At 30.1% G+C, this 25,927-nt stretch overlaps 5 protein-coding genes across 15 annotated transcripts in view; 1 reads left to right on the top strand and 4 right to left on the bottom strand.

Moving 5' to 3' along the window:
* Positions 1–14,811, bottom strand: part of LOC115875878 (uncharacterized protein CG43867) — a 517,198-nt gene extending 502,387 nt beyond the window's left edge. For all 7 annotated transcript variants that reach the window (XM_030891428.1, XM_030891431.1, XM_030891435.1 and 4 more), the window contains exon 1: positions 14,631–14,811. The gene's annotated coding sequence lies outside the window, so the exon portion shown is untranslated. The remainder of the gene's footprint in view (positions 1–14,630) is intronic.
* Positions 14,812–17,418: 2,607 nt separating this feature from the next.
* Positions 17,419–18,813, bottom strand: LOC115875877. Its single transcript, XM_030891427.1, has 3 exons — positions 18,280–18,813; positions 17,864–18,117; positions 17,419–17,801 (listed from the first exon to the last, which is right to left on the bottom strand). Exons 1-3 carry the CDS (start codon positions 18,639–18,641, stop codon positions 17,671–17,673), a joined length of 747 nt encoding a protein of 248 aa, XP_030747287.1. The 5' UTR covers positions 18,642–18,813; the 3' UTR covers positions 17,419–17,670.
* Positions 18,814–19,244: 431 nt separating this feature from the next.
* On the bottom strand, positions 19,245–20,655 carry LOC115875876 (60S ribosomal protein L10a). The gene is made up of 4 exons (XM_030891426.1): positions 20,568–20,655; positions 20,303–20,458; positions 19,699–20,020; positions 19,245–19,485 (listed from the first exon to the last, which is right to left on the bottom strand). Exons 1-4 carry the CDS (start codon positions 20,570–20,572, stop codon positions 19,315–19,317), a joined length of 654 nt encoding a protein of 217 aa, XP_030747286.1. The 5' UTR covers positions 20,573–20,655; the 3' UTR covers positions 19,245–19,314.
* Positions 20,656–21,228: 573 nt separating this feature from the next.
* LOC115875875 lies at positions 21,229–24,266 on the top strand. The gene is made up of 3 exons (XM_030891425.1): positions 21,229–22,028; positions 22,093–22,248; positions 24,169–24,266. The coding sequence occupies exons 1-2, from the start codon at positions 21,333–21,335 to the stop codon at positions 22,246–22,248; spliced, it is 852 nt and encodes a 283-aa protein (XP_030747285.1). The 5' UTR covers positions 21,229–21,332; the 3' UTR covers positions 24,169–24,266.
* Positions 22,320–25,927, bottom strand: part of LOC115875874 (receptor-type tyrosine-protein phosphatase beta-like) — a 33,910-nt gene continuing 30,302 nt past the window's right edge. For 4 of the 5 annotated variants that reach the window (XM_030891422.1, XM_030891423.1, XM_030891421.1 and 1 more), the window contains exons 15-17: positions 24,095–24,230; positions 23,968–24,028; positions 22,563–22,821 (exon numbers count right to left, since the gene is read on the bottom strand). In XM_030891422.1, the coding sequence (XP_030747282.1) occupies positions 22,703–22,821; positions 23,968–24,028; positions 24,095–24,230 (316 nt within the window). In that variant the 3' untranslated portion in view covers positions 22,563–22,702. Of the gene's footprint in view, positions 22,822–23,967; positions 24,029–24,094; positions 24,231–25,927 lie in introns of all 5 variants that reach the window. The other variant, XM_030891419.1, reaches the window with a different exon arrangement.

Raw genomic sequence — 25,927 nt, 5'->3', positions numbered from 1 at the left:
TTATCTCCTGTATCTATAGTTAACTTAATTTTATTTGTGCGGCCTAATTTTTTATCACTATCAATCTGCTTAAATAATTCTAATACTTTAAAAGCTTCATTTTTTTCAAAAGGAGATAAGTCATCTAGAGAAAACAAGTTAGAACTAAAAGAACTGTTAGAAAATGGCTCCACTATATCTAGTTTAATAGAATCATTCTGAATAAGATAACTATTGTTTTTAAAATTCATAATCAAGTTAAATGATTTAACAAAATCCATACCAAAAATAAAAGAATGAGTTACAGAAGGAACTACAAGAGCTTTAATCAGTCTAAAACAAGTACCAATAGAAATAGGTAAGTCAACTAACCCTATTACTTTTTGTTCCTTGCCATCTGCGGTATAAAGATTAGAATGTTGGATAGGATGAACTTTTATTTTTAACTTATTTAAAAACTTTAAACCCTCATTTCCAATGATAGAGGTAGTGGCACCGGAGTCAAGTAATACAGTTATATCCCTGTCAAAAAGACGTACTGATATATAAGGTCTATTATCATTAACTTTTTTAGAAAACAATGGTAGAATTTCGTTATTATGAAATGGTGTTTTATAAAAATTTGAAACATGTTTAAGCCATTTTCTCCACTCAAAAATATTAAAGTAACTTTTAGTGGTTGAACCATCACCAAGCAATCGACCACTTGCAATGACTGGTGATTTAACTAGTTTTTTGAACATTTACTACAATTTGAAACTTTAACATTAGGCTCGCCACAACGAAAACAAAATAACTTACGTTTTTCTCTACAAGAATTGTACGTATGATTAGGTAAATTACAATTGAAACAAATTATCTTAGATTTAGAGTCCTTAGAATTTTCAGTAGATTTCTGAACGTTATTTTTAAAAGAATTTTTGTTAGAGGTAGATACGTTTTTTCGATCATGAAACTGCTTTTTATATACAGAGGTAGAAGTACTAGGCTGTGAGTCGTCCAAATAAGATAAATGCGAATTTTTCTTAGAAACAGATTGAGAAGTTAACTGTACGACTTCTTCCAATCTTTTACACAAAATAGACAAGTCATTAACACTATCTGCAGTATGCAAAGCTAACTGATTAATATATTCAGGTAATAAATTTTTACGAATATACTTAACCTTAGTAATTTCGGCTGGAGGTAAAGATAAACGAGAAAATAAGTTCTCTAAATGAGCAATAAAAATAGTTATAGATTCATTTCTTTTCTGCTTTCTCTGTCTTATCTGTTCCCAGATGTCGTCATCTGCACACGGAGGTAAAAAATCGTTCTTTAATCTTTTAACTAAACCTTGCCAATCAGTAACAATGGATCTTACACTACGATACCAAACAAAAGCATCGCCTATAAAAAATTCAACAGCTGAGTTAAATAATTCTATTTCGGAAAAATTACGGCTTTGAGCTAAATCAGATACTCTTTCTAAAAAATAATAAACGCTTTTCGAATCGCCATTAAATTTTATACCCCAAGATGAAATTGGTTGTTTATTAGCGGAACAAGAAACTACCGGACTAACATTGACTATAGGAGCAACAGAATTATGTTCAAAACTATCATTCAGATTTTGAGTATTAGAGATTGAAACTGTTTTTTCATCTAAATCGGATTCTAACTTTAAACAAGTAGCATACGATTCATTTTTAAATTTAATAATTTCCTCCTCATTAGGCTTTGAAATTACTATCCGTCTTACACGACCAGATAAATGAGCTAATCTAGATTTTACTCTTAAAAATGTACTATCTGCAGAACTACCCTCAAAATCAGAAATTAAACTTGTAATAGAAGATAAACTTTTATTAATTTCAGTTTGTTCCGTCATAAAATCAACTTTATAACTGTCCATATTAATTTGAGAACCTGGATTGTTTAGTTCTTTCTTTAAAAGTTTCGAAAGCATCTTTCTTTTATCATCAACGCCCCTTTCAGTATAAACAAATCGAATATTTAACTCATACTCCAACTCATAATCCAACAAATGATTAACTCTAAACTTTTCTAAATCCATAATTACTGAATAAATTTTACAAATGTAAATTCTAAATAAGTATTAGTTAAAATTAAAAAATAAATAAATCAATTACAAAAACAAAATGACTTGAAATAATTTTTTTTTATTTGACCACCCTGTATACTGTTCAAAAATATTCAGGAAAATAATCTAAATAGAATCGATAAAACTACGAATGTTAAAATACGTCGGAGAAAAGGAATTTCTATGTCAATATAAAAAAACTATTTGGTATGAAAAATAAAAAAAACTGGTAAACAACACGCGATGAAAATATCTATAAATTTAGTTAAAATTTTAGGTAAACAATTTGTAATTGATAATTTTATGCAGATTTTATATATATAGAAAAATAGACAGAATATAGACAGAAAAAACTAGAAATAGAAATAGAGAAAAGAAAAAAACCACAGCAATTTCACCGTCAGAATAACTTAGATCACAGCTATACCATACCAAAAAAATATAGAAAAATAGTACCAGATACCGAGGAAAAAATACAATATACCTGTTTTTGCAAAAGGAAAAATATGAAATTAAAGTCCAGAACTGAATAGATAAAAATAGATACGTTTTAGGCAAAGTTAATATTAAATAGTCTAGTTTATCTCAGCAAAAATAATAAACCAAATTATAAAGATGTAAAAAAAATCAAGATGTAAAACAATTTTATTTTTTTTTAATTTAAATTCTCAAGGCCCCACATCGTTGGACGCTATTTTGTAGCATTAGAGTTATATAAAAAAATGATGGAATGTTTTTTTTATATAAAATTTTTAGAAAAATATTAAAACAACTAATACTATGCGACGGAGCTGTTCGCCGGTGAGCAATGGGTCGTAAGCTAGTGAAAATTAAATTGTGATAATTACGTCTTTATAATATACTGGGCGCCACTCAGTTTTCCATTTACTTTCAAAAACTTCTAAGTTGAGAACTGAGAAATCAACTCAGAATATAGGTATTACTTATTTTAGGAATTACACAAATGAAACGCTGAGATAAACTAACAACTAAGTATAATTAATAATTAAATGTTAATTAGAATAAAATAAGACTATGAATAATTTGATGTTTGAAAATGTTTGTTGGTAAATAGTATGTATTAAAATAGATCACTCAAGATGGTAGTTAAATCTGCACGCTTCTGAATATTAATATTCTATTAATTATTCCGCAAAAAGTCTGGCGATCTTGGTACCAAAATATAGGGACTCTTTATATTAAAAAGACCGTACTATGTAGATATCAGAAATATGCATAACATGAATAAAATATTTCAAAGTGACTCTAAAGTAATAAAATATCTAATAGGCCTGAAGGGGCTTAAAGCATTAAAGTGAACTTAAATTATATAATAAGAAATGATCTGGCCTTTTATATCCGTTCTGGTCACAAGCTGGTTGTGGTGAACTGCTGGAACTGGATCGTGATTAAAACGTCTCCACCCAGACAGGATCGGAAAATGCTGTATATTCAGGAGATTCCTCCGTTATTCAACGTGTATATTGTAGGGACAAACGTGGCCCCAAATGTCAGATACAATAAACAAAATGGCACCAGAAATGCGTACCATAAAATAAAACCCTGTACAAATAGAAAAAAGGTATTAGGAAACGTTATGTAAAAAATAAAAAGTCTTACCTCCGCTCAGAGGGTTTTCCACACAAATTTCAAAAATGCCAAAAAAAACGCCGATAATTCTATCGGGTTCAGCTTCAACCACCAATATAGCGATAAAGGTAGGCACGAGGTATATACCTATACCGTCAGAAATAAAGTGACGAACAACTTCGACCGGACTGAAATAACTAGCCAGAAATAAACTTGTAGAAAAAATAAAAGATAATAACAATACTTATAATGCCATCTCGGTGCGAGGACTTAAACTTGAATTGTTTAAATAAAATAATTCTGTACATTTATTTAATTTGTGTAAATTTTAAATAAAATGCTACAATTGTTTACACTTTTTGAATGGAAAAAAGAACCTTATAGAATTTTTCTTATGTAAACATATTGTAAAATATCCGATCTTGAAAATAAAAAAAGTTTCAATGTCTAAAGTGGTTCTTGAGTTATGGCCTGTTATGTGTTAAAAAGTTGAGTTTTTAAATTATCGCGATTACTGACGTTTTCTCGTTATAAAAAAATGACACCATAACAATATCCTTATAATTCCATTTCAGATGCTCAGAAACATGTCTAATGATTTTATCTAGTTATCTCTTGAAAAAAAGTCTTTTAAAATTAAGCTGTTTGCGATCGTGATTTTACTTTACTTAATAGGGAAAGGCGTATCGGCAACGCCACAACAGCACACCGTCGCGCGTCGCGTCGGTCGGTCGCATTTCTCTCACTCCGACTTAATAAGATCCCTATGCGATTTACTTCCACACATGTAAATGCCGACCCAAAAGTAACAGTTGCCAGCACGGTATGTGTGTTTATTTAAATACTAAAGTGAAAGCAACGAATTTAAATGGGTAAACTTGGTAATATATCTTATTATCAATATAATGCAAAAAGTTTTATAAAAATTCGTTCACAGTAAATGAATTCCGAAGTTTGTATCCCATAAGGGCTTAAGGCACTCCACTAAACTATTTTATTAATTTTTATCTGCAGAATATGTTGCCGAAGTTTCCAGATTACAATTCGGACCCTGTATATTTACAATTTTACTTCTATTTATAGTGTATTTTTATGTGCATCTGGACACGCGCCATCATCATCGTCAAACTTTGCCATTTAATTAAATTTTCACCGCCCTTTCGAGAAACGTTTCCGTCTTCTAATCCGGAACCTCGTAAAACTTTCGCTAAATAATAAAATTTGCGACGTCCTGCCGTTCCAATTTTACGACATTTTTATCCTTAACATCGTCCCTGCCATGCCTCTTTGGAGTGTTTAAATTTAATTGGCCGTCGCCAAAGTTGGGTCCTCTCGATTTTAATTTGAGCCTGCCACTCTCGCTGTCGTCTACTCTGCCTCTAAATTTGGCTAGTAACGGGTTCTCTCATTTTTTACCGGATCATCTTAGATTATCTCGACGGTAAATTCCATTTTACGCTCTTCTTCGCTTCTTACATCCTCTCCTTTCTTATCTTTCTCGAATTATTTTGCTCTTACAATTAGTGTTCTTTGTTCCAAATATTTCAGACCGTTTAAATGTGTTCCACTTTTACTATATACGGTGATGATATACGGTGATCCAATTGTAATGTGAAATTTCGAACATATAATATACCGGGTGCGTCTCAAAAGTGGCTCACCGCTATAACATTTTTATTTCTTCAGATAAAAAAAACGAGATTTGGTATGTTAGTATATCGCAAAATAAAACACTAAATCACCACAATACACCAAAACACATTTACTATCACACTGGACGCGTATTTTGCTAACCATGTTAGCATCATCAGCAGATGATTAAAACTAATCTAAAAAGTACAATTTGAACGTTTATACAGGGTGTCCCAGAAATAAGTGCAAATATTTTAACTAGTAGTATAATTCGACCCCAGAAACACGCCTATGAGTTTTTTTTCGCGAAAAAAAATTTTGAAAATTCGGAATTTTTTGAAAATTTTTTTGGAAGTTTTTTTAGTTTTTATTTAAAAAACATAATTTCTTGATAATATGGCAACATAGGTAGTAGATTAAATTTACAAGAAAGAGAATCCAGAAAAGATTCAGTGGTTCTCAAAATTTAAGCAAAAAATCATTTTTTTTGGAAAATTTCAAAGTAACTCCGTTTTGGATTTATTTGAAAAACGATAAAGAGAAAATATGTTTCTTTTATCGAGATCTACCACCCCTTAAAACATTTGCACTTATTTCTGGGACACCCTGTATACTCGCTCAGTGGGTACCGAGTGGGCGTGGCAAGATCTAGATAAAACAAAATTGTGTTTTAAATTTCAATCTACAGTGCCATGGCTGTGCTAAAAATACTAATTTTTAATCAAGCATCCTTGAAAAATAGTTTTGATTGTCTGTTTTTAGCGTCTTGTCCTGGTTGTTTGCCCAAATCGTATTTTTAATCATATCTCAATTTTTTTCAAATGGAACGAGGATCGCTCATTCGCATATTTGAAAAAGTATCAAATTATTTGTAAAAAAACATTTTTTTTACGAATAATTTGGCACCACACATTTCGTTTTTGAATAAACCTCACATTAAGTAATTATTATCATGTAGTAATTGTTAATTTTGAAGTGTATCTCGATATAATGTGATTTTAATAGAACGTCAACGGGTTTTATACACGTATATGTTGAAAAAAAACTAAAGTGTTCTTGAATAGTGGTATTTAGATATTTTAAATAGTTTTTTTTTATTCTTTGCGTTTTTTTGCTTCCGACGGTTGGAAGAGATATATTTCCCGAAACGTTAAACATTTTTTGTCCATTAGGCAAATTTGTTTATTAGTAAATCACTGTTGACAAATTTTCTTGAAATACAAGTGGCGAAATACCCATTAAATTTTTTTTGGAGAGATGAGGTATAGATATCGCCACAGAGGTATAGAGATATTTTGGGTTTACTAAAAAAAACACAAACTGCTAAATCATCTTAATTGTTATCATAACTCTGTTAACTATGATGCACATTTTCTCTATGAGTATGTGAATAATCACACTACATTGAGAGGACCCATAATACTTCAATAAGTTGTTTAGTGCAAAAAATGGATAGTTTTTAGTCACAAAAGTAAAAGAGTAAGTATAATAGTTCACCATAATAGTTCTCATAATTCTTTTAACTATAATTCACATTTTCTTTAAACATGTGAATAAACATGACCCTAAACCTTGAAACAATTATTTTTTTTCTTAATAAACAATACTACCTAGGTATATATTAAATATAATATAGATAGTATTGTTTATTGAGTAGAAATAAGTTATTTTATTATACAGGGGTCAACATTCGATGGATATTTGTGATAGTCAAATGTTAAAGCACTTAGCAAAACATAGACACTCAAAATGTCTTTTAAATCGGAATAATGGTTCTTAAAATATCTGAAAAAATGTGTTTATTTTTTAAAAGTGGATGCCCTCTAGCGGATAAACGAAGCACTTTTGTATAGAGGTAAATTGTGTCCAATGAACTTATCTTGGTTCCAAAAATACGTAGTAGTTCTACGCAACCTCCACGGAATATTCGGACACCCTGTAACACCAAAACCAAAGGAAAGGTCAGGTAAAAAAAATATATTTTGGGCATATTATTACAGCCCAAGCCATTTGACAATTAAAATTTGAATATGTATATACAACCAAAAAAAAAAACAGGTGAAATTGCAATGTATTATAAATAATCATATGTTCAGACTGTGTATCGTTAAATGAAGCACTCCATTTCGGCCTGGAAATGTGCGGCTTATATCCAGAGAAATATTACCCCGGGGGCCTATAATAAAGTACGGTGTTGCGTAAAAACTACCCTTCCACGGACCCTACAAGAGAAATTAAAATGCCCTTAATGAACTTTTAAATTGCTCCGAATTTTATCTCTGTCGGTTTACGGAACGAACGGAGCCTGTGTGGAAATTTTTAATTATACCCTTTTTCAAACAGTCGTAGCACATTTTATTTATATGCTTGATAAAAGATTACAGAGCTAATTCTATTTTAACTTTTAATACATGTACAGGGTGGTACAATAATAGAAACGTCTTCTGTAATCCTAGATTGTAATTTTTGATCTAGGATCTTTGCCTAGATTATACCAAATAAACTTTTAGTCACGTGATTAAGCGTCACTGTCACAACGTTGCCCACTTTTACATATTTTCTTTTAATCAAAATATTTTAGGAAACAAAAATAAATCTATAAAAAAATATAATAATTAATAAATATATAAACAGTTATTATTTACATCAACAAAACTCACCTCCTTAAAAGCACTTAAAGGACATAAAGGACCATTACTACCGTTTTCCCCTTCAAAATAGTCTACTAAAATTGCAATTAATTTTTTGCAACTAAAAGAGGTTCTAAAACGAACAATGTTCGACTGCAAAGTCTGCTAGAAAAATGTTTTAAGCTTAAAGTAACACAAAACAATTGATTTAAACCAAAAACTCGTAATACAAAACTAATGTGTCAAAACCAATAACAATGTCAAGAAATAAATAAATAAATATGGCAACTTGACATTATTGCTTCTAGGGTACAGATGTAAAGTAGTGATGTAAACTTTAGTTACTTATATGGACTCGTTACTACAAGTTACTTTTGGTAATAGGACTCGTTACTTTGGACTCGTTACTTTAGTTACTTTAGTTACTCGTCACTTTGATACTTAGTATCGTTACTTTATAATCGTTGTTTTGTATACAGGTTGGAAAACTTGGGCTTGACTTTTGACATGGAACTTCGTTACTTATTGTGCGCGGCGATCTTCGTTGCGTGCTCGGTTTAACCTATAAGGAGTTTCTACTTTCTTCTAGTGTAAGAGCTTAATAGGATAATTTCACTACTCGGCATTCAAGTACTGAATGATATGTTTTTAATAATATGTATAATATTTTTATAATGATATGTTATCACGTTATCACTATGTGTTAATAAGATTAAAAATAAAAGAAAACAAATCAAACAAAGAAAATAGAAAATATGTGCATAATATAAAGTATTTTTCTTTTTTCTCTCTCTCTCTTTCTATTATTAGTAATTATGCAAACATTAAAGAGTAAAAATTAAAAAAATGTATATATTTTTGTTAAAATAAAAAAATATTTAAAAAATGTCTATTCCTCTGTGACGGATTCATCTCTTCAAAAAAGTCCTTTGGATTAACGCAGCAGTGTTTACTAAAAATTACTATAAAAGAAAACAAACCAAACAAAGAAAATAGAAAATATGTGTATAATATAAAGTATTTTTCTTTTTTCTCTCTCTCTTTCTATTATTAGTAATTATGCAAACATTAAAGAGTAAAAATTAAAAAAATGTATATATTTTTGTTAAAATAAAAAAATATTTAAAAAATGTCTATTCCTCTGTGACGGATTCATCTCTTCAAAAAAGTCCTTTGGATTAACGCCCAGCAGTGTTTACTAAAAATTACTATTTTTATTTTGTGGATTTTCTTACAGTGCAAGTGGCGAAATATCTATTCTTTTTTGAAGAGGAAAAATATTTGCTCTGCTTTTTCAGATGTTAACGTTTTTTTGTGAATAATGTAAATCCATTTTTTTTTTAATTTCTAAATATTTCTAAATAAACAATTCTATTCTTCGCCCACCGAGCAACTATAAATCAAAAAATAAAACACACTCTACCCCTAAATAATATCTTATATTAATTATGTCAACTGAAATTGAAAAAACGTGAGGAATTACCTAAATAAAAAGCGACAACAAACGGTAAAGGGACAGACCGCCGCACAGTGCTTCGTCCCATGGACAAAAATCAAAAAATAAGTTAAAATTTACTAATATTTGAATACATAATTTTATACCTATAGCAATGTTCAACCATCCTGTATATTATTTTTCATAAACAGCGTTTTTGTTAGCAAATATTTTCACTAAAAATAAATTTTGCGATCATTATCTCATCAGTGAAAAGAATAACATTCATAGTAGTTCTGTATATTATGGAGTTAAACGGGTACGTACTTAATTGAAAGCCACTATGGATATTGTTAAACAAGGTATGTACTTTAAATTTATTTCTAAACAAGTTCGTGATTGTTTAGTTTTTATTTATTTTTAAGATGATTCTTAAATGGGTATAAAAATTTTACGTTTTCAAACTTCAAAAAGGCATTTAAAAAAAAACATATTAAAACATATCGTATTTATTGAATATTTTTGTTGCCATATTCATACACTTTTATTTTTTGTATAGTTCACCTGCGTCTGCTTGCGACGAACTTTATTTTATAATACTTTTCAGATGGAGTAAAATTGATAAGCAATGCCGATCTGGTTAATACTTGGCTTGATCATAAGGATAAGAACTCAAAATTATTTGTATTTCAAAAAATATGTTCTTATTAGATATTGATGAACCTTCCAGTCAAATGAGACACCACTTGTGCCTGAAAAAGTCCACTATGTTGGAGCGAAACGTCGCATAAAAAAAATGTCCATCTTTCAATTTATTATAAAATGTTATACCCAAGAAAAGGAAAAAATAATATATGGAGAAGGTATATTAAAGATGTAACTATTAACATCCGAACCCCTCATACCGACAAAATGAACAGTAACAACGCGAAAAAGTAACATATTAGAAAATGATGTACAGAAATATATTATATGTGAGGATACTTCATCTACCTGTGATTTGGATACTATAAATTTGGAAGATTCTGTCAGCAGTAATTCTCCTGAATCAGAGTAGTTACGATCTATGCATTTTGTTGTCCTAAAGTAAATTTATAGTATCTTAAGTTTTTTTTTAATTAAATATAACATTAATGTTTCTTTTTCATTAAAGAAAAACATTTTTATCTTTATTAGGCTTATATTGTAGGAATCATGTTCTAATGTTATTTCAATTCTTTTTATCACAGGAATTTATTTAATACTTACACCGTTTTCATACTGTAACTTATTATTTGCTTAGATGGAACACAGCTCCAACATTATTATTATTTATAAGATTTTTTTTTCATAAACGTGGGACTAAGAACATCATCATTTAGTACAATGAGAGTACTCATCATTTGTGTCAAATAAACCTAGTTTGAATAAATTGCTTACAATAAAAGAGAAGTTTTGGATTTTTGTCCTCTAGAGCCATATGTTCGAAGCACTGTGCGCCGCCGCCGCCGCGCGCCGGGGTGGCATGAGCCAATCATAATAATTGTAATAAAAATATCTCACATTTGCCATCCAAAACACCGGCCGGCGCGGCGTCAAGTCAACTCTTTAAACATAAACATATTGATAACAACTAGACCTACGTCGAAGTAAAGAATATCTTAGTATCGAGTTTCGAGTCCTCGGTTCGTGCATTTCCAGGAATTACGATTACTGCCAGCGCAAAAGTAACGAATTAGCTTAGTAACGAGTAACGAGTCCTAAATTCAAATGGTAAGCGTTACTTCGAGTCCTCGTAAAATAACTGTTACTTTGTAACGATTACTTAGAATTTTTACATCACTAATGTACTCTCTAACGCAGTTTAACGGCAATAGGGGCTCGCCATGATCTCTTTCCTGTTCGAAATAATTGAGCAGAGACGAGAAAAGTTGCTGATTGAACGTAAAAGGGGCACAAGAACAACAACAATTTATAATTTTAAACATAAAATTTAGCCATTTACCTTTTATCTGTGAGAAGCTACAACTCTGACGTTTCGTTGAAACAAATGAATGCAACTAAACACACCCATAGCAACGCCATTCATGGCAGACATGATTTAACTTATCATTTATCTTTTTTTGGGAAATCTTAAACACATTTGCTTTTTCGAATTTCGATCACCTTCTTCATGCTAATACTCCACCGTGTAGCGTGGTGAATTTTTGTAACGCTTATGGCGTGCTGGGGTCCGATTTTTTTCAGTTTAAAATACATGATGAAGATATTTTATAAAAAGCTTGTTATTTTAACACTGCTTACAATATATTCAAACTTGTAAACAAACAATTTCATTAATTTTCAACAAATTAATAAGAACGGACACAAAAATAAAGTAAAAAGAATTTATTAGGAATTTTTGACAACAGAAATATAACTTGGCTAAGAAACCCATAGAAATTAAAAACATATATATTTTATGATTTTACCGTATTATTAAAAGTACAAACAACTTAAATCTGAAGCTAAAGTAATAAACATAAATTATTTTCAACAAAACTGCAAACCTTAAATGTACATAACTTTTTCAAATACAGTTCATGCTAATATAGGATCTGCATTTGCCGCACATGGATTGTGCACATTTGATTCATGAGATTTTTGTTTTTTGTCATTTCTTCATTGACATATGGTTGCCATATACCACATCTGTTTCTTTTCTGGTATTGATTATTCAATTTTCTCTCTTCTATAAGTAATAGATTCAGAATCGGAGTTATGGTTATCTTCGGAGAAAAATCAATGTCTCGATGGTTTTCATCTCACTTAAGCCTCAAGTTCAACGAACCACTGAATTAATGCTTCCTCAAAATTAGCATCCCAGTGAGGCACACTTTTTAGACTACCCACCATCCTAATAATGTAACATTTTTGGCGTGGTGGTGCCACACAGACCCCAATGAAACTTTAGCCCCCGCTGATAGGGACAATACTTAAAAAAAAAACTTAAAATCAAGTGCGCCTTTAACAGTTGCATATTGGTACCCTAACTTAAAGGTAAATGGCGCGGCGAGGCCTAATTCTTAAACGTAAACATTTTACAGAGGTTTAAATAGTGCTTGAGCCAGTTGAGGGTTAATATTTTCATGTTTGGTATGGAAATTTGAAAAAATATAAACGGGATTAACCATTTTAAAACAAAAGCAAATTTTTTATGAAGAATGCATTTTTCTCAAAATGACAATAAAAAGTTTTTCGTCTTGTCTCTAGTAATTAAATCCCAATTAATTTATTAATAAAATTAATAATTTTAGACATAAATTTCATTCAAACAATGAATACCTACTGTGACGCCTATTGAAAATGTTCCAAGGTATTGACTATATCCCGTATACCGGGTGCGTCTCAAAAGTGGCTCACCCCCTATAACTTTTTTATTTTTTCAGATAAAAAAAAACGAGATTTCGTATGTTCGTATATGACATAAATTGGGATTGATTGACGCATTAATAATTGTTTTTTTTTCTACAACTTTTGATTTTTAAATGGCACCCCCGGTATATTTTTACTTTATTCGATAGAAAATTAAATTCTGAATAGAATGACATATCGTATGTCAACTTGTGACATTCTCGCTTAATAAAAAATTGTATTTTAAAATTGAATCTAGAGTGCCATGTCTATGTTAAAAACACTAATTCTTAATCAAGGAGCCTTGGAAAAATAGATTTGATCGTCTAATGTTTTTAGTGTTTTGTTCTGGCCAGTTGAAAAATGCTCAAATCGTATTTTTAATCATATCTCAATTTTTTCTAACGGAACGAGAGTGGCTCATTAGCATATTTGGAAAAAGTATTTTTTTACGAATAAATTTGATGCCACAAACTTAGTATTTCGAGTCAAATTTTCGTTACGAACCGCAAGTTATAATTTCAAATAAACCATATGCGAAAATGTCAGAAGTTGACATATGACATACCCTTCAAGCCCCGTTCTCAGAACTGCGTCGTGTCGACAGCGACACTGATTGACACTTCAAACGACCAATGGGAGCTGTACTAAATTTAAAATTGACAGCTGTTTGAATTTTGTACAAATCTCATTGGTCCTCTTGACGTGTCGCTGGCGACAGTCGCTGTTCTGAGAACGGGGCTTCAGAGTGTTTTTTTTATCGAATAAAGTAAAAAAATACTGAGGGTGCCATTTAAAAATCAAAAGTTGTAGTCATTTCCGGTGAAACAGGAAGTGACCAAAAACAATTGAATATGTCAATCAATCCTAATTTATGTCATATACTAACATACCAAATCTCGTTTTTTTATCTGAAAAAATAAAAAAGTTCTATGGGTGAGCCCCTTTTAAGACGCACCCGGTATATGTATGTATAATACATTACCTTTTTTATGTTCTATAACCTTATTAGGACTACTGTATTTTCTATATGGATTAAATAAACAATTATCAATCTATCTATATCTATAAATAGGTATAAAGGAATACCAAAAATATGTATATAGAAATATGCAAATATGTTTTATTTTCGACATATTCATAAGCTGGAATAATCTTCAAAACACCCTTCCTTTATTCAACATAAAAAGAACATTTTAGTGCTCCATTCCATCAACCAAAAGAAAATTAAATTTCGGTAATTATCCTTTTTAGTAATCCGCCAAGTGGAAGTAATGACAACCATAAAATCTTTCCCAAGTGGCTTAAACTTCCCTTATTTTTTCAAAGTTTTGCTAATTCCCTGTCAGATTACTTACTCCCCTAAATCTTTCTAAAAATACTTTTATTCAATAATAAGTCTCGTCCAACTGAGCAAGGAAAAAAAACTCTAATATAATCCATTATATCTTGAATTTTACTCATCACAGCTTACACAAGATAGTCAAATCAAAATTAATAGTTTTACTTTTTACTATGCATATTTACATGAGGTACCTACTAATTTTTATAGATCAAGTGACCCTAATAATCTAATTTACTTATTAATATTGAATTCAACCCATGATAACAGTTTCGATAACATAATAAAACGGTATAATAATATAATTTTTAGTGTAAGTAGGTACAAAAAATAAAAGGTACTACTTAGATCCTTTTTTGCAAACTGATTTAACTTTTTAGTTTCTTTCCAATACTTGTAACCAAGGAAAAACATCAGTAACCAATCAAAAAAACTCCAACAAAGATACTTTAAACGATTTATTATTTAAACACAAAACTAAACAAACACGAACTGATAAAAGAAAACACTAAATTAACGTAAAAAAATCATCTTTATTAACCTTTCCATATAGATTACTTTACTTACCCTTTCATTAGACTGCATGACATCTGTAAAAACCGCACGTATTTACGTTAATAAATGGCAATGTCGGTTTTAATGCATGCGGCGAACGACACGATACAGTCCGCTTTAGAAAACTCATAAAAAACAGCATTTATTATTAAAATTTACACCACCCTCAATCCGAACATTCGTGCCGATTTTTAAAACTAACCCGCGCAAGCGTTGACAATCAGCTGTTCGAGTCTCTAACCACAGAACGTTAAAATATGTTACCAAATATCTGCTAGTAGGGATGAAAATTTAAAAAAAAATATCGATATACTGCAATCTTTAAACAAAAATTCAATATTGAATTTCAGTTCCTTCAACGAACGAAATTCGTTTAATATATAGTATGTTCCTTATTCCTTGCTGAAATTCAAGTCAGCCATATGGAAATACTGAAATACAGACATAATAATTTTACCTGATTTAATATCTTTAAATTTTCTCTTGAATTCTTTATTCATATTTTTGTGTACAAAACAACTGGTTAACCCACTGTCAGCACTATTGAGTACATATGCAAATCAGTTCTGATGTATTAACACTGTTTCTATGGCTTTTGTAAAAAAAAATTATGGCTTTTCTTTAGTTTTTCTAGATTGTAGTCTTATTTTTAACAGTACAAGACTTCACAACTTGTAACTTGTAACAAATTAAAAAGAAAAAGCACAACCTACTATATGAAAACGTAAAGTTGATGATGGTTCCAGAAAAATGAAAAGATTTTTGACATTATCAAAAGAACACAAAAATTCTAGTTAAAAGATGTTTATTTATTTCGAAATCAATCATCAGAAAAAAATGCAAAAAAATAATACAATCTTTTAAACTTAAACTAAGCATAAATACAAGAAATTCCATAAAAATCTTACTAAAAAAGTCTTCATTTCCCGTTTTTGCAAACTTATTATGGCTATTTTTATAAAATCTACCATAAGTGGCACAGTTTATTTTATACAACCAGTAAAATTACAGTGTTGCTAGGAGTTGCTAGCTATACTTTTTCTAATTTACATATAAATAAAATTTCATCATTTTTTTTGTTATTAACTGCTATAAAAATTTAGTGGTGTATTACAAAATAGAAAATCACATCAATTATTTTCTATATATATATATAATAACTATAATCACAATACATAAACTGTGCAGTAATGTTTATTTCAAAAAGTTATATTTTTAGAAATTGAATTACATTATACACTGAGCATTAAATTTAGGAAATCTATACTTCTTAAAAACTAGTAGTTAAAATAAAAAAAAGTATCATAACACCTTATAGGACACATTTTTTAGAGTAAAATTTAAACCAAAAACCTTAAAAAGTTAAAAGAGGCAGCTTTTAGAAATCCATATAATATTAAGAATGAATTATAGAGAAAATATATCAAAACATTTTTCAAAAATGCCTTTATATACTGTATTCTTGTAATTCCAAATATTGCTGAAAACAACCTGTACATTAAATAATACTAATACTGGCTACAAAAATTGTTTTAATAGAGGACAGTCTGAGAGTTATATACATTTTATCTAGAATTTAATTGTTTGACAAATCTTTTAATAAAATTTTAAATGAATAATTTGCCATAAACTTGTTTCAGTGAGTTGAAAAATAAAGGCATTGTATTACTCATCAAAAGAGATCTCTATGCAACAGATTCATATACAGGGTGAGTTTCCTACAATGTTCCCTATGGGTATCTCGGAAACTACTGGAGATAGAGAGTCGGTTAAATGGGGAAGGAATTGCAGTTTTGTGGGGTCATAAATAGGCGCCTTTCACATTTTTGAAAAAGTTCATGGCTTACTAGATATTTCGAAAAAAAACAAATTTCGGCTATTTTGAAAATTGTCCCTAATTCCATTATAATCTATTTTAGACAAAAAGTTTTCAGATAAAAGTTATAGATAATCACATCCTTAATGAGACTGTGTTCTCCGTTTTTTTCTAAAGCGTGTCATTTTTGACATATGACACAAACATTTGTTTTTTTTTAAATGGAAACCATAGGTGGCCATGACTTCATATAAAGCGCCATTTTTTAAGCTTTTTAGCGATATAAGCTATAATATGTTTTCTTCGAAAAATTACTGAATTATAGCCAATTCTTATAATTTTTAAACAATTTCACTTAGTTAGCCATGGAAACAAGTCCAATCGCCGTTGCTTTCATAAATTTGAAGCTGTCACATCCAAACTTTGTAAATTAAAATAAACAAAAATTGTAAATATGAATTTTTCAAATGAAGAAAAGCGTGTAGATACTCGCGCATCGCCCCACACACAAAAGTTTGGATGTAACAGCTTCACATTTCTGAGAGCAAAGACAATTAAACTTGTTTCCACGGCTAACTAAGTGCAATTGTTTAAAAATTATAAGAATTGGCTATTACTCAATAATCTTTCGAAGAAAACATATTATACCTTATATCGCCGAAAAGCTTAAAAAATGGCGCTTTTTTATGAAGTCATGGCCAACTATGGTTTCCATTTAAAAAAACATATGTTTGTGTCATATGTCAAAAATGACAGGTTTTAGAGAAAAACGGAGGACACAATCTCATTAAGGATGTGATTATCTACAATTTTTTCTGAAAACTTTTTATCTAAAATAGCTTATAATGGAATTAGGGATATTTTTAAAATAGCCGAAATTTGTTTTTTTCAAAATATCTAGTAAGCCATGAACTTTTTCAAAAATCTGAAAGGCGCATATTTATGATCCCACAAAACTGCAATTCTTTCCCCATTTAACCGACTCTCTATCTCCAGTAGTTTCCGAGATACCCATAGAGAGAGCATCGTAGGAAACTCACCCTATATAAAAAAGGTTTTAGTATTTTACTTTACACACAAAGGAGAAAAAAATAAAAAAACTGAAGACAGTATACATAAAAATACGAAATCTTAAAAAATTAGATAACTTTCGAAGTTCAGTCTTAATAAATGTAAAAAGCTTTGTAATTGGTTATTAAAATTAATTTACTCTGCCAATTTGAGCTTCTCTGTTTACTATGCATCCATTTCCATCGTGTTTGAAGATTCAGCCTCCATTTCTGCTAGTATTTCCATGCTTTTGATATCAGGACTGTTTTTATTTAAATCTTCGTTATTACTATTATTAGAAGGACCAGGATTGGCTTCTTCAAAAGTAATATATTCTATTAAACAAAGATACTAACTAGAATTATATATTTCAACTTACCAAACAGTGGTAATGGCCTAATAGGAGGTTGCCACAATACTAGAGCTGTACATGGCCTTTGTAGTCCTGCCACTAGTGATGGTGGTAGAATAGGGTCACTTTGCAGTTTCCTCATTTCCTCACACATATACAACCTTTTGTTTTTAACTGATTCAGGTTCTAATGGTGATGTAGCTGTCTCTGAACTGATGTGAAGCCTGGACATGTGTTCCGCCATTTTTTCCTCCGTGATGTGTTGCTTACATGGCTGAAATCTATAAACAACAGCATTAAAATACCTCTAGTTCACTGATTTATGAATAAAATATTTGCTCACTGAATTAGTCCATTTTTCACCAGTTATTACATCTTGGAGTTCCTGTACACATATATTATTAAGAGAAAATTAATGAAAAACTGCAAAAATTCATACTTACGATGGAGTGTCTGTTTTTCTCTTTCCCAAGATCTGTTTGAACGTCCTATCTCCATATCCTCCATCATTGTTCGCTGTTATTTGAAACGGGAAATGTCCTTGGTAAGGGCTTGCTGGAGATTGTACCCCAAATGAAAATGATGCTGGTATCTGTGTAGGATGATTAACAGGTGGAATCTGTTGATTTACATATCGTGAATATACAGGAGAATACTCAGTTTGCGGAACTATTTCAGGTCCTTTTCCATACGGGTCTGCGATGTTCCAAGGAACAACACCACTGGGCCCCGGATAGGCCTCAAATCGAAAAACAGAAGGCGGGTTTTGTTGGTTAGGATCCCCCGTCATATTATTCAATTCCATACAAGTCTAATAATGGATAACAGCGACACAAAAACACTTTTAACACTGCACAACAACACTGTTTCACTTGTTTGAACGATTTTTATTCACCGGCAAAAAATCTAGTTCAAAAAATTTCACAACATAGAAACGTTAGTTCGAAATGACACCGAGAGAAACAGCGCCGTACAGCTGATTGTCAATATATAGGTAATGCTTGGGTAATGCAGTTATCTAGAAATTTCGATGTCGTTCGAGAATCTTTATACCGAATGATCGAAAAAACCGGCGTTCAGTTAATAAAATAATAAAGTTCAGTTGGCTTAGAAATAAAAATTCCATATAAAATGACAGCGTTCATTTCATAGCCATCGTTGACGACGTTTTTTCGATCATATCCTTGTTTATATCATATTGAAAAAACCTAACTTGATTTACGGAAAAATATTTTTTAATTCAAGAACCTTAAGAACACTGCAACTAGATGTCGTTGCCTGCCACTAAATTTTACAGCTAAATTTTTCAAAATTTTTCGATTCATTTTTGTTTCCTCTTTCCTCATTAATAGCTTTTATTAAAACTAAAAATAACAACAGCGTAAGTGGAAAAAAACAACAAAACCCGTTATTTACTATTAAATATTTATTATGTCAACCTGCATAAAAAATAGGTATATGCAACATAAAGTTAAAAATTAATACAATCTTTGAGGAGGTCCCATAGTAGATTTAACATGTAACGACCTGACGTTTTGCCAATGTTTTTTCAACAGTGAAACCAAAAAGTTGATTGAAAGATGGACATTCTGAACTAATTCATCGGGAGTCATACCTACATGTCCTACAGCAACAGAAAGACACAGGACCTGTAAAAAAACATGTAAATTAGACTCATAAATTAACTTAAGAAAACTGTAAGCAATATTAAAGCCACAGTCACACAGAACTTGCAAAAGTGGTAGTTATAATTGCTAATTATATGGCACCATTCTTCCGTACAAGGCAACATGTCTTTGAATCGCTTTGTTGGCTTGATGATGCCAAAAATAACTTTATTGGTCTAAACAGAAGAAACTAACCTTTTTCATTTGGAACTTAATTGTAGCCTTAACTTCATCGATCTTCTGCGTCATTGATTCTTGATGCGACAACAAACCAGGGAATTTACCAGCCTTGTTTAGACCAGGACCCAATAAACGTGGAATCTGTTTGATAAGAGCCTCTGAAGCCAAGAAAGCATCATATTTCTTAGCCAATTTCTTGACAAGCTTTTTGTTCTTGTTCAGTTTCTTCAAAGCTTCAACATCCATGTATGGTACATTATTAGCCTTTGCTTCATCACAATGTTGTTGATCTCCCAAGATACATACTTGCATCTTAGGCCGGGGAATGTGCTTCAGTCTAGAAATTTAATTATTACATTATTTAGACTTTAAACACCAAAACGTAGTGATTTTGAATTCCTGAATGTGGTTATTAAACTCACCAAACATTACCATATATGGTAATGAAAATTTTACGAAAAATGGTCGATAATCTTAAGAAAAATCTCAAGAAGATCTGCCCAGTTATTTTAAGACCCTGGGTACAGGTCCGCCAGTTTTTTGGCTCCCTGATTTGATGTCCGATTTAAAGATTTTACATTAAAGAGATCTTTAAAACGAACACGATCAGGTAACATACTTGACGGTTCCGCTGAAACGTTTGTCCTTTTGGGGATCGTAGTTCTTCAAACCGATTTGAATTTCCACAGTTTCCAGGAAGTTTCTTTTCTTTTCCTTGGAATGGTCGATAACTCCATTTACGCACTCGTAAAGAGTATCTCTGGATACTTTGGAGCTAAAAATATTTTTGTAGAAATATTAGGAAACATTTAAACTATGATTTTAGATATTATAAAAATGTTTTGGAAAAGAGATGACCGGAAAAATTAAGAAAAAATACTTACGACATTTCCGCGATGTTCAACGGGCAAACGAATATAAAAAAAAGAACGTTTAACGTCAAACGTCAACTGATCAACTGTCAACTTTTATTGCTAACTTCATGACCTCCAAGGCCTTTTTTTCCGTAGGAATGTCCATTATATATCGACATAATATTGAATATATCGATAGTCGACTATCGAACATACCCCATAAAAATATTCACCATATTTTTTATATAATTTTAATGATATATCAAATATCAATAAATACGTCTATCAAAAGAAACCTGTCGACATATCTTTTATTTTTTTCTCTACGAACATATTGCATATCGAATCTGTCTGGTGCATCTAACATATTCAAAGCTAATATCAATATGGATATAAATAGGTATTTTTTTTTCTATTATGTCCACTTGCCAATTACAGCATTCAGCCAGCTTATTTAATATTTTTATGAGCGTTTAATTAGGACAAACATAGAAACACACACACCAAACACCCATGTCCGAAGCCGGATTCGAACCGGTCTACTCTCTACTAGAAAGCGGCGCGGCGCAATCATTTCTACCACAAAGCCGACATCCCTAGGTTTTTTGGTAAGTAACTACGTCTACAAAAAAAAGAAGAACTGTCACCTGTCACGTTTAGTTACTATCATGTTGCTATCTTAACAGTTGTTTTTCAGGGTTATATGAATTTTTGTAACATTTTTTGTAACTTTTAAATTGTATGGTAAAATAAATTGGAAGCTTTAATATTTTTTTACAAATTCTCAACAATAAAATGAGCACAAACTCTAATCTTCAAATAAAAAAAATGAAACAGGGTATGTCCTATTCGGGAAAAGAGAAAACCATTATTATGAACGTATTTAAATACTTTCGAAATGAGTTTCCAAACCAAACAGTAACTGAAATAGTGAGAAAAACTACAAGAGCCACTGGTTGCAGTGAGAAAAGTATATTTTCTTTTCGTAAGGAAGAAATAAGCCCTCAAGGTTTTAAAGAACCATCGAAACGAAGAATTAGAAAGAATATTAATTCAAATAATCGACTGATTAAATATAATGAAACTGTTAGAAAGAGAATCAAAGAAATTATTTATCAACTGAAAAATACTAATCCTAGTCCAAGTTTAACTACAATTTTGAAAAGTATAAGTGCTGATAATTCCCTTCCAAAGTTTTCAGTTATGACATTAAGGAGGCTGTTATTTGATATGGGGTTTTATTATGAAAAGAATGGAACAAAGACTATTTTGCTGGAGAAGAATTCAGATATGAATTGTAAATCCATAAACACAGAAAATATCAAACCTATTGCTTGTAACAGTTTTAAAGAAAAAGTTTTATGTAATAACATATCTGAAAACAAAATTCAAAAAGTTGATAATCAACAAAGTTATAGTGAACTCAATTATCAACATAATCAAAGAATTTCTGTACCGATTAATTTTGAAGGAAACTATTTAACTAATCAAGTAAGTAAACAAACAAATTGCATTAAAGTTTCTGAAATATTTTTTTTTTATATTTTTCAAATAGAAACCTATAATGTTTCCATCTCGAATACCAACTTATGGTCTGCATCCTTCTGGAAATCCTTATTACACCACCAATACTGACATGCATATGAAAAAGAATGATCATTTTATTTCATATGCTCCACAACATATTTTGCCTCATAATGTGTTGCATTGAGTAAGTTTTTTTTTGTTTAAGTTTATTTTATATGTGTAAATTTCATCAGAATAATACATGTAAAAGACCTATATATTATAAGATTTTATTTAAAAAATATCACATTTAAAAATTTTACATGTCTATACATTAAAATAATAAATAATTTATACATACATACCTACAATAAAAAGTCAATATGATGAAAAATGTTCAACAATGCCTTTGAAACATTAAGAATTATCACAGTAAGTAATAATATTTGTTCTTAAGAGTCAATTATTTACACCTAATAAAGAAAAGTTTAACAGTTTTCTAATCTAAATTTTTAGAATATGGAAAAGTATTACAAAAGAAATACTAAAACAAAGAATATTTTTGGTTTGGTTTGGCTATAATAATACTATTAAAATATTATATCGAGGTCGTGTAATTTTTGGTTTGCTCAGTATACTGTATTTGGTCCAAATATTGGTTAAAAGGCACTTTCAGCAGTCTCGATATCAGTTTCATCCTGGTTCTTTAAAGAAACTCCACTATTTCTGTTGTCATTGACTGTGATATTTTCATATACAGGTTCTTTATCATATTCCTCTGTAATTTAAAGCAAAGTACAATCAATTTAAAATTAATTTAAATATATTAAATATTATTAGTAGTAGTTTTTTTTTTTCAAGAACAGGATTTATTGTAAATCAATTTATTATAAAACAATATTATTTAAAGGGAGAATTTCATCACAAACTATGCAACTAACATTACACAGAATTCTAGCGATTCCCCTTATTTGTATTATACTAGTTACTAGCCCTAGTCACTTTATTTCCATGGTCTGTACTTTAATGCATACAACAGAGAGATAAATATATAATATATAAGACCAGTTGATAAACAGAGAGACAAAATAAAAAGCGGCATACAGTATTGCCGGTTGGTACAAGAATTAAAATAAGAAACAAAGATAATATATCTAAGCCACGGCATTCTAAGCTATTCAATAATGCTCATTTCTGTTAGACAGTTCTTTAAGAATCTATTACAGCTGTAGTAAAATGAGTAACTAGTTATTGTGAAAAATAAAGTTCCAACCCTAGATGCAACATTTCTCGTAAATACGTACTTGGGCGGTTTGAAATGTTGATGCAAAATCCGGATTTTAACGTGTTTAAACAGTGATATAGACAGCTTAATGAAAAATCAAATGTATTAAAAAGAGATAAAAGTTGGATTAATACATTTCTTCTATGCGGTATTGCCGGATTTTGCATCAAAATTTCAAACCGCACAAGTACGTATTTACGAGAAATGTTGCATGGGTTGGAACTTTATTTTTCATAATTAGTTACTCATTTTACTACAGCTGTAATAGATCATATTTAGCTTAGATATATTATTTTCATTTCAGTGGCATACATGATTTTTAAAATAGTTTATTTTTTGAATTATGTATTTATTGAATTAATGAAGATCGCTCTCACTTTATATGTAAAATTATATAGGGAATGTCATCGATCATGGTTCATCAACTGGAATGGTTTATTTTATTTCTTATATGTAGCTTTTATTAAGAGGTTGTATTTTTACTCTATTTAGGAAATACAAATTCAAAAAAATGCAATTTGAAATAAAATTATGGTAATTAAAATTAAATTAAATGAATAATAAAATAATTAACCGAAAAACTGCAAAAATAGAAGAAATATATTTAAAAAAACATTTTTTATTTATCATATATCTTACCATTTATTATGGGCGCTTCCAACATGTTCTTCACTAATTGATATATATACATATATTGTTTCTGAAAAAGGAAATTAGTTTTAATTCAGTTATGACGTGAACTATTGTTAGTGTTTTTTTAACTAACCTGCGTTTGGACCATGTTTTTTCTTTGCTTCCTCATCTCCAATACGGTGTTGTATACGCTAATTCTACTTTCAGAGTTGATGGCTTGCAGGAGTATGTCTGTGGCTACGAGAGTACCGGTTCTACCAACCCCAGCACTAACAAAAATATATTTTTTAATAAAAGTAAGACCGAAAACATTATTTATTTATTTATATCTATCTTATAATTTAGTTTGAAACCTTTGGTATTACAATAGGAAATTACACAAATCACACATCAAAACAATTTTATACAGGGTATCCCATTTTCGTGTGTTTTATGGAATTTCTCGTTTATGAGTCCAGGTCGAGATACAAATATACGGTTTTCACATAGATTTAGCCTAGCTCCCTTGTTTTCCCAAATACAGGGCGAATTTGAAAATTTTTCGACTCCCTTATCTTGGTTATCTTATAACTTTTCGAAAAGATTAATACTGAGTCCCGTAGAGTATTTTATGTAGAAACCAGTGGCCTAGCTAGTTTTTCGTTGGGAGCTGTCATTTCCGAAATATAACTAAAACTTAAGTTTTTTTTTAATAGGACAGCCTATATATTATTTAGTTTTATTTTATTTGTCTTGTCATTGAGCTGTCTAAAAATATAATATATTCTATACTTATTTTCGCAAACAAAATGCATTTTTTAACTTTTAACATAAAGAAACTTAGTTTAAAAGAGTATTATCATTTTATTTAATTTAATTTAACCAAATAATTTGGCTTTTCATCGTGTTATCTTAATAAATTGCACTAAAATAAACTTGTGCAGCTTTTAGATAATACGCTGTCAATCAGAGTTATGCAACATTATCAATTTCGCCCTGTATTTAAGGAACTAAGAGGGCCAGGAGAAATCAATGTGTATCAACTTTAGTTTGATAAAAAGGTAGCACAGTGATGTAAAAATGCATCTTTGTAGGTCTACTTCAACAAAAACCCTGCTAAACACACAAAAATGGGATTACCCTGTACATTGTTATGCCCATGGTTTTAAGACAAGTTTAAAATAATGAAAGTGTTAGAGCTTTGTTTGAGACGCCATATTCTAATTTTCGAAATAACAGGAAGCTCTCTGAACTGTCAAATTTTGATGTAAGTTGCTTTTTTTAAACAAATACTGCTTAAGTTGATTAGACAAAAAAAAAATCAAAAATATATAAAGTTTGCTGATATTTCAATGGTTTTAGAATAACAATTTAAAAAGGTTTTCAAGTCACTAGTTTCTCAGCACCACTAAGGAAAATACCAACAAATCTTATCATTTTGAGGTCAGAAAAAAATTGTCTATTCAGCAGAAGAATCAGATATAGGGAATGTCAAAATTTAATAGTTTAGATATTTTTGTTATTTGGATATCTGAATTGTGGCAATATGGACAAGAATCTAAAGCTATTATACTCTTCTAGCGATTTACTAAAATATAACGTAAAAAACTACACTCAGATGCATAAAAAACGCAACGGAGAAATTTTTGGTCAATTTTAATGTGTTATATTTCTGTTAATTTTAGCCCTATTTTCATGAATTTTGTAATAAGCTGTAGATAATTACATCAACTTTTATTCGTAAACTAAGTTTTTTATAAACTTTAGTATTTGGCATATTATACAGGATTAATCGAGGGGTTGTTTTTTTACCCTAACTTTTAAAACACCCTGTGCAATAATTTCGTGTGTGAATTTTCCTAAAATATAATTTTACGGTCAGAACCATGACTCCTGAGCATTTTGTTTTTTGATTTATGTCAATACATGCTTTGGTTAATTTTTGATCAGTTTGCAATTTTGGTCAGTTTGCAATTTTTTCAATTAT

This window comes from Sitophilus oryzae, unplaced genomic scaffold (genome assembly GCF_002938485.1).
Source record: "Sitophilus oryzae breed Bouriz unplaced genomic scaffold, Soryzae_2.0 scaffold_1396_pilon_pilon, whole genome shotgun sequence".
NCBI lineage: Eukaryota > Metazoa > Arthropoda > Insecta > Coleoptera > Curculionidae > Sitophilus > Sitophilus oryzae.
The sequence above is the reverse complement of the archived record's forward strand: the minus strand, read 5'-3'. Positions and strand labels throughout refer to the sequence as shown.

What these genes read in the sequence shown, in the direction of transcription:
- LOC115875877 (XM_030891427.1), bottom strand. Translation starts at nt 18,641, where the DNA reads ATGGAATTGAATAATATGACGGGGGATCCTAACCAACAAAACCCGCCT. An exon ending in AGAAAAACAGACACTCCATC is followed by an intron (nt 18,118 to 18,279) that starts GTAAGTATGAAT and finishes TGTTGTTTATAG; the next exon opens with ATTTCAGCCATGTAAGCAAC. An exon ending in TAGGCCATTACCACTGTTTG is followed by an intron (nt 17,802 to 17,863) that starts GTAAGTTGAAAT and finishes TTACTTTTGAAG; the next exon opens with AAGCCAATCCTGGTCCTTCT.
- LOC115875876 (XM_030891426.1), bottom strand. An exon ending in CGTTTCAGCGGAACCGTCAA is followed by an intron (nt 20,021 to 20,302) that starts GTATGTTACCTG and finishes TTAAATTTCTAG; the next exon opens with ACTGAAGCACATTCCCCGGC. An exon ending in TTAAGTTCCAAATGAAAAAG is followed by an intron (nt 19,486 to 19,698) that starts GTTAGTTTCTTC and finishes GTTTTTTTACAG; the next exon opens with GTCCTGTGTCTTTCTGTTGC.
- LOC115875875 (XM_030891425.1), top strand. Translation starts at nt 21,333, where the DNA reads ATGAGCACAAACTCTAATCTTCAAATAAAAAAAATGAAACAGGGTATG. An exon ending in GAAACTATTTAACTAATCAA is followed by an intron (nt 22,029 to 22,092) that starts GTAAGTAAACAA and finishes TTTTTCAAATAG; the next exon opens with AAACCTATAATGTTTCCATC.